The sequence below is a fragment of the Serinus canaria genome, chromosome 3 (assembly GCF_022539315.1).
Source record: "Serinus canaria isolate serCan28SL12 chromosome 3, serCan2020, whole genome shotgun sequence".
Classification (NCBI taxonomy): Eukaryota; Metazoa; Chordata; class Aves; order Passeriformes; family Fringillidae; genus Serinus; species Serinus canaria.
This window is the reverse complement of record NC_066316.1, coordinates 14,810,628-14,824,482: the sequence shown is the minus strand read 5'-3', so window position 1 is coordinate 14,824,482 and position 13,855 is coordinate 14,810,628. Positions and strand designations below refer to the sequence as shown.

The following is a 13,855-nucleotide window of genomic DNA, read 5'->3' as shown; positions in this document are numbered from 1 at the left end:
AGACTACTCCCAACACGCCTCTGATCCCAAGGTATAAACACGCTGTCCTCCCTCCCTTTCACTCACCCTTTTCCTTTCGGAGGTTGCTATGACTCACCCAGCTCTGGCAGTCCCATGTCTGCCTTCGTCAGGCATCTCGGGAGACGCTGAGAGCTCAACTTTGCCCCAGCTCCTGGGCTCCCCACCTGACCACGTTTGCCTGCACCTACCCAGGTGGGTCACCATGAGTTGCTGAGCCTCAGAAGTGGCTCCTTGCAGTCACCAGAGCTGCATAAATGGCTGGGTTTTCCCAAGGCTTTTGGTTGGAGAGCCTAAAGCAAGCTCCCACCCATGCACCAGCTCCTCCACCTGCGGACACCTGGAGATGCTGCTGACCTCTGCCGGGAGAGGCCGGAGATTTTGGTGGCCACTTACAATGCTATGGAAGAAAACTTCTCACAGCTCTCTTGGCTGGCCACAGCTGCTGGAAGCCTGCCAACAAGAATTTAGGTTTCAAAGGCACTCCCTGTGACAACACCAACCAGGTGGGAAGGTCACCTGCTGAGGCACAGGTGACTCCAACAACTTCTTGCCTGTGCTTAAAGAAAGCCACGGGTGGTTACAAGCACCCAACTGTGGCTTGGTTTGCCTCCAGTTTCCCAGAGTTGCTCTTCTACAATGCATCTGCCACCAAGTCTGCATCAGTCTTCTTCATATGAAGAAATCCCTATAAAGAAAGAAAGCTTTAGTGTTGGGACCCTAAATAAAAAGGGCTGTTCTCTGTTCTGTGGTCATTGCAGTGTTTCATCTCTCTGTCCCAGATACTCCAGCATTACCAGACACTTGTGGGTTTGTAATTGGCTTCTTTTGGGTAGCAGTGGTTGTTTAAGTTCCTGTAAGAGACTACGCCAGGACTTTGCAGTTGTTCAGCAAGAGTATCCAATGGCTGTTCTTTCTTCTTTCAGAGTCTCTTGTTATCTGCCTTGGCTTTACATCTTTGTACCTGCTAGTCACACTAATTACTACATTACTGCATTTCTAACTCAACTACCCCTATCAGTCCCAGATGCTGTCCCAAATCTGCATTTCACTCAATTTTTGGAAGCTCATCTCCAGCACATATTTCTTTCTTCCTTGTATTTCAGCTCTTGGGACAGCTGAGGCATATCTCATGAGTTGCATCTAGGCAGAAGTCACGAGCAAGGGCCCTGTGAAGACTAGCAGAAGACACTTATGTTTCACTTGCCTAATAAACCTTGTTTCTAATGCCCTTCAGGGAGTTTGATGTCTGTATATGTGTAACTGGAGCCCAGTTTTCAGGCTGTGTGATTAAAAAATCATTTCAACTAACTCTTCACATCATCATCTCCTTTGCTTAACCAGGAAAGCCATAATCTGGGATGAAGACAGGGACAGAAAATGGACAGAAGGCTGGAAACAAAATAATCATTCATAAAACAATCTCAAGGGTTTCTTTCTTTAAGAACTTATTCTTGTTTTAACTCCATGATGTTTTATGGAAGCAACAGTGGTGTTGCTGCCAGTGGAGAGCTGTAGTCAACTTTCTGAGCCATACACACACTGAAGAAGTTATGGGCAGTAAAGATTACAGGACAACATTCCAGAAAGCAGTGATTCATTTGCTGCCTGATTTCTTTCACTCTAACATAAAAAGGACAGTTAAACACCACCAAAAATGCACAGTGAATAATTTTATAAATTTAGATCTTGATAAAGATCTCACCTCTGGCTTACATTTGGCATTGACCATTGCCTTTTCTCCTTCCAAGTGTCAGTTATGTTTTAGTCTGGAAGTTCCTATCCTCCCATTACTTTTGTTATCAGTTTATGAAAACATTTTGATCAGCAGAAGGTTGCACTTGAGGAGGATATTCTGGATGCTGTTGTTCAGAGGACCAAGGTAGCATGCTGGTCCTCTCAGCCACAAAAAGGAGCTGATTGACTGCCTGTGAGACAGCTCATTTCTGGATGAGTCAACCAGAGAGTGCTTGGGACCATGTCAGAGTCTGGCACCAAAGTCACACAGAGCTGTGACTGCACTCACTCCTCTGCCACTGGCCTTGGTAGCTGCAGTGTGGGTTTCCTCCCCATCAGTGTGTCATTCTCTTTCCTTGCCATAATGTATTGTGGGCTTCAGTATCTTCCATTTGTTGGCAGTGTGTGAGGCTGGGTTGGAGGGGTTTTTAGCTCATTATCCATCTACCTAGTGCCCATCCCCCAAACCGGAACTACTCCCATTTTAATTAGGCTATCTATTATTTTAATAGAAGTGATTAGGATAGAAGGAAAAAGTGTTTATCATCACAGTGGTTTTTACCATAAAACTTTCTTGTTATGTCCTTAAAAATACAAACATTCTACTTCTCTACAAACTTTTTATTTAATCTCATGAGCATGTCTTTATATTTTGAATCTGTAGCATCACTGAGCAAACCTTAGGAAGTTCTAACAGCATCTTTCAGTTCTGTATGTTGGTTATTAAATCAGCATAGAGGGAGGGAATTAGAATCATCCCACAGCATCCCCTTTTGTGTGTCACATAAAAAACAACATTAAATGCTTTCTTACTCCTTCCTGACTGTTCTGTTCTGTGCAAATAAAGTAAGCATTCATCACTGTTTTGGCTTCCACCTGTTTCTAAAGTCCGCTTTAACCAGCAAACCCAGTCATAAAATAGCAGGAATACAGGTTGAGGGATAATGTCTGCCAGGTTCAGGTGTAATCCTACCAGCTGCTCCATGTGCCTGAGCAGTTTTCAGTTCCAAATTAACTCTGTTAATAGGTGTGATGCAGGGATGGGTGATGTGGTGGAGGAAATTTGTGTCAGAAGTGGAATCCAGCAGTTCAGCTGGATCCAGTACTGTTCCTGTCTGGCTGCTGCAGCCTTCGCTCTCTTTCCTTCTCTTTCTTCTCTTCCTTCTCACTCCTTGCCACTGCTCAGCCCAGGAGCTTTGTGTGCCTCAAGAATGCAACAGCAGACAGATATAGATGGCTTTGTGCAAAGTTGCACTCTCAATTTCTACATCTGTAAAACTGAGATAATACATTACGGAATTCAGAGGGGCAAATTAATCAGTCAGTGTGCACACTGCACCTTGAAAATACAAAATTAACTCTTCTTAGCCCATAAGTGCATCAAGGTGTGCTCCATGGCCTCTTGATTCCACACAAAGGTCTTCTTGATTAAATTAGATTGCTAATATATTAACGCATTAGCACACTTGAAGAAAGAAAAGTTTGAAAAAGCAATTTGGCTTCATCACATGAATGGCATGTATACTTAATGGAAATTTTTCCAGCATTCACAAAACAAAGAAAAATCAATAAAATGTCTGCCAACTGTTCCACTGAAAACATTTTATAATCTATAGCACTGAGAATCCTGAGCCAAGATAAACCAGCCTTGCTGACAGAAAATACTGACAATTATTTTACATTGATTCAACTTGGCCCAGCCCAGACTGACCTTGTTTATTCATCTCAGTCTCTTAATTCATATTAACTTGGCATCAAAATGGGACATGTGGCATGTGGGCTGAAGACCCATTTCTGTATCTTAGACTCAGATAAATGTAGTGCATTGAGTACTTCCAGTGCCTTGAGCTCTTAGGTAGATTTATATGCATTAGACTGAACTGGTTAAGTTCCTTTTATCCCCGCTGGGCTTTTCATGTCTGTTGACTGTAAAACTAGAAGCTCAGTAGAGGTAACATCTTCTTCTAAGCCTTTGGATATACATGAAATCCTCCCAGTACTGGTCAATTTTAAAGACACATTCAAAGAGGATGGAGGGTTTTAAGCTCTTTTAAAATATAAAAATAGAAGGGTTATGGCAATTTGGCAGCCAAAAAAGCAATTTGCAGGTCTCGGTAGAATCCAAGGCTGTGTGTAAGAAAGCTGATCAAGACACTACAGAGGAGATAATGGGGTCGAAGAGCAGAAGAATCCCCCCGCTTTTGCAACCAGCATAATCTGGTCTCCAATGAAGTTTCTTAGTTTCATATACTGAACCAATAAAGCTTAGTGTGATGGGAGAGTTGCATTACTGCAGCTTAAAAATGTCTCGAGAAAGCTGATGAGGAGAGGTGCTTTCAGTTGCTTTACATGTGCTCAGCTGATTGCATAGCTGTCTTCTGACTGGTAGTGGGAAGACAAAAACATGGGGAAAATCTTAGCTTCTTCTTTAATTATTTATGCTCCCATCAGTAATAAAGGGCTTTTTATGCCTGGAATGTATTATTTGTATTATCAAAGCTAAATGAGATTTTGCACTGTGGCAGTGAAGAAATTGGTTGCTGCACGAAAGCATTCACATTTTTATTCTCGCAGCTACACCGCTGTCGTAGATGAAAGCCACCCTTCAGTAAAACACCACTTGAGTCAAACATGACTACATCCACTGAGGAAGAAAAGCTACCCAGATGATGAGAATCTCCCAAAAGAGTTCCCAGTTGGCCTGGCATTGGAAGCTTAGTTTATTTTCTCTACTTGACTCATTATTGATGAAAGCAATGCTCCCTTGGACTTCACTGGGTGCTTGGCAGGTTGTGGATGGCAGGACGAGCAGCGAGTCAGCAGGCCAATATGGCACAATGTGACCTCCAGGTTTCCAGTTCCACTGCACTGGGAATGGATTGCCTTTCCACATGGCTGTGTAAGCAGAGATTAATGATGGCTGAAGAAACCAAGACTAGCAAAACCAAAAAAAAACCTGAAAAAACAAAACAAAACCAAAAAAACCCAGCAACAAATTAATCTGCATTTTCCATAATATATAGTTGATGCTTTCCTCCCTGCACCTCCTTCACAACTTTGATTTCAGTGAGGAAAGTGGTGTAGGGACAAAAATTTCAGAAAATCAGTGCTGTATTTTGTGTCTCATATCCTCCTCTCCTGGAAGGCCAACTTCCTCCGTGCAGGGCTGCCAGCAGTGCCTGGTTCCTGTTATGTGTGTTAAATGTCCCCAGCCTGTCCTGCTTAACAAAACTGTAATTACTGAAAATACCACCAGCTTTATACCTCATCTTTGAATGACAGGACAGTGCTGGAGCACCTGCATGGCCAAATGAGCGATCCTAGTGACGCTCAGTCAACAAACCTACTGGCATCTGATGGGAAAGAGCTGCAGTTTGTAGCCAGGAAATTACACAGGCTGCTCTATACTTGAAAAGATAGAAAACAAACAGAACAGCTTTGCTCTGCAGTGTCTCCCCAACTCTGCAGGCATTGCTGCCTCCCCTTTTTTCACTTCTGTTTTGTTTTCCAAGACCCACCAGCCGCAGACAAGCAGGGGACACTGAGCCTGGAGTGGATGGCCACACCACCTCCCTGAACAAGAAAAGCTTTTCCAGCAGCCAGGAAGGTAAGTGAACAAGTATTTTTCAAATATGCACAGGGGGATGAAGCTAGAAATATTGTTAATTCATATCTTGAACATTCATTTGGGTCCAGGAGAAAAAACAAGGCATTGCAGCATGAGCTCAGATTGTGTATTCCTAGCAGGGAGGACTCAGCTACTGGCTCATGGAAAGTAGAATAAGTCAACCAATCACCTGAATTTCCTTATCTTGCAACAGTATCCCTGATTTAACACAAACAGGCAGGCTTTGTTACTCCCAGCTGTTGTGGTCCTGTTACTCCGTGCAGGAGCCAGCAGCAGCCGAGCCTCCCCGCTTCCATGGCTTGGGCAGCAGCAGGGCACCCGCGGCGCTCTGGAGGAAGTGAGGGTGGCTGCCTTGCTTCAGCAGTGCTTGGCATTCCCATCACAGCAGAGCCCAGGGAGTGCAGCAGTACAGCAGAGGAGCAGGCCAGCACAAGAAGGTCATGGTTAAAGAGCTGTCCCTTGAAGGAAGTCAGGCAGGGATAGGTCAGAGTGTTTGCACAAGGGGTGAGACGAGAATTTTTCTCTCCTGCCCTGTCCGGGTGTCCCGTCGCTGTACAGGCAGGTAGGTAGGTACGGAGCCCATCTCCAGGGACGGGAGGCCGAGTGCTTCCTACAGCCACAGCTGAAAGAGATTGTTTCAAACAAGCCAGTTATGGATACACTTCCATCTTGCAGTGAGGCTGAACTTGCCACTGCCACAACAGGTCAGTCCTGCTGCCCCCTCACCACCTTCTTCCACCCACACTCTCAGGGCCATGCCGGGAGCTGACTGCACATTAACCCAACCCAAGAAAGCTGTTAGTTTTCTTTCCCGTGGGCTTTTGTCCATCCCATGAACCAACCTGCCCTGTGTGGGGATTAGAAGACACCACAGACAGCACCAAGCAAGGGGCAGAAGGACACTGCCTGCAGCAGGACTTCTTTTTGATGTTGGCAGCTGTTAATTCGGCTCAAGCTGTAACATGAAGCCTCATCCTGAAGCAGCTCCTGCAGCAACCTGGCAGCACACAGCCCTCCCAAGACAGGAGGTGAGCACTCAGGCAGGCAGCCCCACCACCACAGGGCTACCCCGCTGCAGGGAGAGTGGTGTGCTGCATCCATGACTGTCCCAGACTGCCCATCCCAGTCCTGCAACAGCTCAGGATACCTGGGATCCCTGATCTACTGCTGGCCTTGCAACTCCACACTGCCTCATCCACAAAGTCATGGTTGCTTTAACTTGTTGTGGTGTTTGAGGGAATATACCTATCCTACATGTATAGACTTGTATATGCAATATATTAAGTATTTTAATTCATCCATTGAATAACATGGTATAAAATAGCTTTTTTTATCAAAAAAGTGAAAGTAATACCTCTGTTTGTTTGGGTTTTTCAGTGAGTTAAATGGAATGTAAATAACATGGTGGGTATTTTTGTTTGTTTTCTTTTGTTTTGTTTTGTTTTGTTTGTTCAAGGAAATATGAAAGCCGTTCCTTCAGAGCAGGTAACGCATTTCTGATTTATTATTTTATTTCTGCTTATTATTATTTACTCTATTTTGAAGCTTCCTGAAACTCCCCAAGCCTGTCCATGCAAGCTGTCTGCCTGCAGGGCTCTTGCTGGAATTGGTAGAAATGCTCCTGTACAGTTCTGCTAGAGTAGGGCTTCACCTGCTGCTTTGTGTTGAGCACAGCACATAAAGCACTCCTCCTCCAGCCACGTTTATCTTGCACGAGCTAACCAGCGCTTGGGTTGGCACTTCCAAGAGGAAGATTGCAGGGAAAAGGGGTGAGATGCTTCCCTACGGTGTCATTATAACTCTGAGCTGATTGAACTCTGAGGTGCTGCCAGTAGAGGTGGTCCATCCCTTCCCTCACTGCCAGCCTCCAGGCCTTGTCCCTCTACCAGCTCGCAGGCTTCCAGCCTGCAGGAAACTCACTGCAGGGAGAGAGGAGGAGAAGATTTCCATGTGGGCAGGGAAACCTGCCCTGCCCCCCATGTCCTTCATCTGCCACGGGGACATGCCCTCCTGGCCTGGTTTGGGATCCCAGGTGTCTGGGAGTCAGTGGGGGTGCACAGAGAGCACTGCTATAGGGCAAGCCTCTCTCCAGAACTGGTGAGTCAGCAGCACGCAGCACAAATGCACGTCCTCAGTTCTACACTAAAGGAAAAACTAAACTAAAATAAAACAAATTATAAAATAACTTCCTGGTGGCAGCACCAAGGAAGGCACAAGACTGCCTGTGTTTTAGCCTTCTCCCAATTACAATTCTTGTTTAAACTTTTATTTTTGAGGCCGAAGTATTCAGTGTTTGGCCTCAGTGCAAACAGATCATTAAAAAAAAAATTTTAAAGAAGCACTTCAACCTTCCAGCAGAGCAGGATGGCACTTATTTCTTTCATTACAAAACCAGCCTGTGCCAAGTAAAATTGTGCTCTAAGAGCTGTTCTACCAGTCCTGAAGCACTGAGGAAGAACACACAGCGGCCCCACCTCTGCAGCTTCCTGCAGGCCCCTGTGCATTTGCACTGGGTGGAGGATGGGCACAGGCTGGGGACCAGGTGTCAGAGTTCACCACAGAGACCACTGAGTTCTCACAGGACCTCTCTGTTGGCCTTTGGATGATTTTGGTGGCCTCAGGACACAGAGTGAAGTAAAACACAGCAGCAGTGATGGTCTGGAGACATTGGGGGCATTCCTGGCTTTGCAGCTGGGTTAGCCAGCAGTTAACTGTTCCTTCCCCGAGCTCTGTGGAAGATGTCCTTGCCTTCACATATGCAGTTGAATTAATAAACTGAGAAGTTCATTTAAAATCTCTGGACTATAACAGTGAAATCCACAAGTCCAAACATTCAGGCTGTATAAGAAGAATGATACACAGAGGAAAACTTTGCCATCACATCATTAAGGACCTACCCAAGGGAGTGGTTAAAGCCTTCTTTGGCTCCAGAAAATCACTGCAACTGAGTGGTCACTGTTGCTAAAAGCTGGTGGGTCAAAGTGTGACCTCTGTGACCTGGGAGTAAGTGTTTTGATTTCAGCACACATCACAGAGCTGCTTGTGTACAGGAAAATGGGGCACTTCCATGTGAGCTGCTCTGGACCTAAGGAAGGGAGGCAGTAGCTATGGGCTGTGGAGGAAGATGGCTGGCAGGGTAAGGGGAGCCTCTAGTGCACACCAAGGTTTTTAAAGAAGAACAGCCATCCATGTAACACTAACTTTATGCTTCCCTAAAGTTATATTTCCATAAAGAAAACGTTTCCATTGACATTTTGTCCTGACTTTTAATGGCATGTGGAAATTCAGAAGTCTTGCAGCAGCTGGGTACCTGCATGGAAACCAGCACCCCGCAGATCAGACCAGACCCTTCTAGCTGGACCGACCTGTGGCTTTAGTTCAACACATCCCAAATCCATCCCAAACGCACCATCAGCAGCTCTTCCCCTGGACACCACCAGCAGCCTGCTGCATGATGGACAACCCGTTCCTGAGGTCTCCCTTTCACCCGGCTGCCTCCCCGAGCTGGCGTCCCCCTGACACCACTTCCCGCACGTTGCTTCAGCGGGAGCTCACACAATACTGGGCTTGGTGCCACCCAAGGGGAGCACACCCAAAACCCGGCCCTTCTTGCACAGGCAATTCTGCAGGAAGATCCCTGCAGCTGTGAGATGGAGGATTTGCTTTGCCTTCCTTTGCCAGTTTGTTGGGGAAAGACTGGAGCCAGGGGTGACCTATTCCCAGTGCAAATGGCCACTGAGGCCTCGGCAGGGATGGATCTGACACGGGCCTGTCCTCTGTAGGTGCATCACAGCACATGAACTCCTCACTCGCTGCTGCTCTCAGCTATGAGGAAGCTTCTCCTCCCTGAAACTGTGGAAATCGTGCAACAAACTGTTCCCAGTGACCTGCCAGAGCAGCTGGCTGTCACACAGCCAAGCAGTGCTCAAGCTGTTGAACAAGATTTGTTTTCTGGAGGAGAGCATTAGTAGTGGCTCAGAGGCTACCATGGGGGTCACCTGTGTCTCTCCAGCACCAGCACAGGTCACCTGTGTCCTGCCTGCAGCCCAGTGGTGTGAGGGTGATGGTAGGCAAGGGCTGCTGAGGTCTTCTCAGCTGGCAGTAGGACAAATCCAGTCTTAAGTGGCTTTGCCAGACTGGTTTTGGGTTGGCCAGAGGATCCCACCACCAAGCACAGAGGTGGGGGTGAAGACAGATGGTGGAGGAATGAGGATAATCTGCAGCTTTCCTTGCCCTGTGCATGGCTTGTGTGGGTATGGCTCCTCAGGCAACAGGGCTGAAGCAGATGAGAAGAGAGCATCCCATCCTCAATATTTAGAGTGGCCAGGATTTGGTGTTCGTGTTCCATCCTGGACATGAGATTAGGGTGGCCTGGAGGACCATGCTGCTTGAGACCCAGCCCAGCCTTGCTGCTCTGAGCAGGGTGGTCCCAGAGGTCCCTTCTGCTCTGTGTTATTCTGGGATATGATAATCTTGAGCAACTGTGTAGGTTAGTTCTGAGTTTCCATGTAGCAGCAGCCAGAGTTGGACCAGTGAAACCAAGGCTCCAAACACGTTGGTCACCTACCTTGGTACAAACAAGACCCTTTGGAAAATATTAATCTCAACTGCTCTCTTGCTCCTGGGCCAGAGACTGGTTTTCTACCAGGCATTTTGAGATGCTGAAGCTGATGGCTCCTTCTGGCTACCAGGTGATAATTTTAATCTATTATCACTCAGTGGATTATCTATCAGCCAGAATGGTTTTATATTGTACTATTCAAGGGAAACAAGGCATTCCCAGTGAAAAGGAGTGGTACCTCTGGATCCTAGCAACAGGCACGTCCTTCCACCTAGTCATTCCTGCAGCCTGGTACCAGGCAGTCTTCATCTGAATAAAACAGGTGTTTAAAATAATTTCCTGGGGCTTCTTCATTTATTCTCCTCTCTCCTACTCTTGTCCTTTCCCACCTTCATCATGCCCTTGAGAATAATCCTAGGAGAAAAAGCGTAGCCTCCTGGGAGCAGTACAGCAGTGCGGGGAAGAGGTTTCTCTGTATTTCCCACTCCAGGAGTGTAGAAGGATCCTCTGTTCTGCCTCAGACCTGTGGAGACAGAGCAAACCACTGCCTCCATCCTGCCATCCCTGCAGGTCTGAGATGACTTCGTGGCTTTTCAATTACAGGGTGTGCCTTCCCACACCACTCCTCCCTTCGCCTGCTGGAGTGGGACCACATCATTACCATGAAAAGCCCAATGATCTGAGCTCTCCAGGGCACAAGTAGATGCTCTCCTGTCAGGATATTCATGTTTTCCTTCTCTGGAGGACCAGCAGCTCATTACCATAGGGAGCAGCACTGCAGTGCTGGCTGCCCCTGTTCATGGACAGCTGTCTTCCTGCACAATGAAAATCAACTCTCATCAAATTGTTACGGCACCTTTATTGCTGGGGTGCTACAGCAGAAAAGGTGCAGATATCAGAGGAGGATTCCAGTCATTACCACTCTTCAGCTTTGATTAACAAAAGTTAAAACTTCATGCCACATCACAGGCTTCCCACACGACACCACCAGGTCTGCTTTAGTGTGACCAGAAAGGTTTGCAAATAGGATTTTTAAAAAGTATTTTTTTAAAAATTAAGTAGGTAGGTCTGCAGGGCTGGGTTCTTGTTCACACCTCTCCAGACAGAGGCACAAATCACAAACCCAGGTCAGATACCCACCTGATGCACTCTGGACCTTGCACCTTGAGCAACAGGGACCTACCCAAACAGCCTTGAACTCTTACAGGGTCAAACATGGTGTGGGGTCTTTTTCCAGCCTGCATTCACCTGCCCACCTACTCTCTTCATCCCCAGAGCAACCACCTGCAGAAACCCCTCTGCATAAGGCCCTGACACAGCCCTGGGGACAAAAGAGCCACCCCTTCCTTACCTTCAGCAGCTGATGCTCCTCAAAAGAAAAATCTTTGTTTTTGAAGCCTCCAGCAGGTGTCATTCAGAGAGCAAGGAGAGCCCACAGAAAGCTTGAAGCCACCCAAAACCCAAGGCACATACACACAGCCCCACCATGAGGGCTGCTACCAAGGAAGGCACCTCATAATCTCCCTGAAGTGAGAGGTGCCTTACTGAGCAGAAGTCTCAGTGGTGAAGCTGTTTCCACCCTGGAATAACCTGATGGGGTCTGGGATGCAAGCACTGGTTCAGCTGGGACATCAGGGACACTTTTAAATCATCTTCAAAATACCTCTGAGGGTTTTCAAGGGGTTGTATTTTGTCAGGGCCACCTCTCACCATCTCCCTGCAAGGGAAGAGCCAAGCCATGGGCTGGAAGCTCAGTGTCCATACAGAGCTTGTTTGGAGCCATTGCACTTTTACTGCTCCCTCCATAGTGAGATAGGGAAGTCATGGAGGGAATGCTGTTTTGGAGGGAGATCTCTATCTCTGTGGTGAAGTGCACATGCCATGAGATGGAGCTGCTGCTCTGGTAAAGGTTCCTTGTGAAGCTTCAAGAGTTAGGACATTTTTTTTTTATCTTCTTTGAAGTCAGGGAGCCAGGGAGTCACTCACATGAGTCCTGTGCACCCTCACCAGTGCTCCCACAGCCTGGCACGGACCTTACAGCCACCTCCTGGGGCCAAGCCCACCCCCTCTTCCCACGCCAGCCAATGTGTTTTGCCCTCTGAGACAGGACAAACACACGTTTCCCTTTGTTTCCAGCTCCACACCTAGTTTTTTTCTTTGCATCATGAAGGGCTGGCTACTCATCTGTAATTCAAAAGAAAGCAATGACTCACTAGACTACATCGCTTTCCAAGGCAAAGCATTTCATGCATTTCACAGGCACGCTAGCCCTAGCCCAGGTTATGAAATAACCTCTGCTGGTGGCACACATTCTCCCCATCTCCATGTCCTTTGAAAACCCAGAGGGCTCAGGCTTCCACCCTGCACAGGCACAGAGTGCAGGATGGGGATTTGTGCTTACTCACTCATTTGCATTGTGTGAGGAATGCCAAATGCCATCTCCACTTTAAAACCTGGCTGGCCACACATGGGAATTAACCCAGCTTAATTAAAAGGTAATAAAAACCTAAAGTTTCACTTTTGGCAATAGGTTTCCAAGCACCAGGAGAGGGGTCTCAAAGGCAGGTGGAGCCTCGGCTGCCAGCCCCTCACATCCGAGGGGACACCATGCACGGACCCTGGAGCTGCAGCCCCTGGTTTTCCCAGGAGCAGCAGGGGCAGGGGAGTGTGAAGGGACTTAAAAACAGATGAGAAATGCCTTACCTTGAATGATAAGCCGGTCTTTACCATTTTGGGGCTACATCCTTTATTACCAGGCCAAAGTGGGACAGTGTCTACAATTGTTTCTTCTCCCTGGGTTGGGGTGGTATTTTGATACCTGTGTTTCCACCCCCCAGTGCCTCTCTCTGCAGCCTGCTTGATCTTGCCTGTCTTTCCCCTACAGAAGACTGGAGACAGTGGGTCTCTCCAAATTGTGCACTTTGGGCTGGTGTGACAGAGCTGCCAAAGCAGAGAAGAGGAAACCTCACCAAGGTGGTGAAGTTCACAGGACGTCCTCCGGCAAACTTCCAGCCAGGCCTGAGTCTGACCACTGGCAGATGACAAAACACCAGGCCTAGAAAATATCCTGTTCTTAGACCTCCAAATTATTTCTGAATTCATATTGATATGTCCGTGCACAAAGTGCCTGTGTTTGCCCGTGGAGGGCAACTTGGTGACATTTTCATCAAAGGCATCAAAAAAGCTGATCCCCATTTACTGGACAAACTCAGTGCTGAAAAATTTGGTGGGTTTCTTGGATGAATCCATTAGCTTTTCAGGAGAAAGTCTGTAATTCTCTATGCATTATATGTTTTTACAATCTTCACTTGGAAGCAGATTTGAATTTCCACTTAAGGCTCTGAAAACCGTCCTATTGAGATACCAGCAGATAAGATCTTCACTCAGGATACCTCTGTGAAAGAGCAGCCTTTCACAGTCAGCAGCATTTTTCAAAGAATGCTCTCAATTTTCATATCTAGATATATCATCTTAGTTGAATAACCATTATTTTGCCTTGAAAAAAAGATGCAGAGCCTCTTAAGCATCATTCCATTGGAGACCAGATTTTAATCTGCCTCCTCCAACCACAAAGAGAAAATGCACTGAGAAGGGGACCTGTGCCAGCCCTCTCTGGTTTTTTCTGGCAGTGAAGTTTTTTCTGGCAGTGAAGTTTTTTCTGGCGAGCATCATCATGGGTCCTTCCTCCCGCCACCTGACGGAGCGCAGAGTGTACAGACACGGATGTTTTGTGCTCTGTCAGAGGCACGGGTGTGGGTTAATCTGGAGCTTTTTGGGGAGCACTGGGTGGTTGAAACCCAAAGCCAGCTTCTTGAAGTTGGTTTTATGCGGTGAAAAAATCTGTACAATGGACTAAAGAAGGCACAATGTAAAAAAAATACAAAAATAAAACCCACAAGCCATTAGAAGTA

The 13,855-nt window shown here is 46.9% G+C and overlaps 1 protein-coding gene across 7 annotated transcripts in view; it reads left to right on the top strand.

Annotated features, from left to right (window-relative positions):
- WDPCP (WD repeat containing planar cell polarity effector) overlaps positions 1–13,855 on the top strand; it is a 147,135-nt gene extending 133,280 nt beyond the window's left edge. For 6 of the 7 annotated variants that reach the window (XM_050972666.1, XM_050972667.1, XM_050972668.1 and 3 more), the window contains 3 exons: positions 5,268–5,362; positions 6,840–6,868; positions 8,672–12,821. In XM_050972666.1, coding sequence (XP_050828623.1) covers positions 5,268–5,362; positions 6,840–6,868; positions 8,672–8,902 — 355 coding nt within the window. In that variant the 3' untranslated portion in view covers positions 8,903–12,821. The other variant, XM_030236108.2, reaches the window with a different exon arrangement.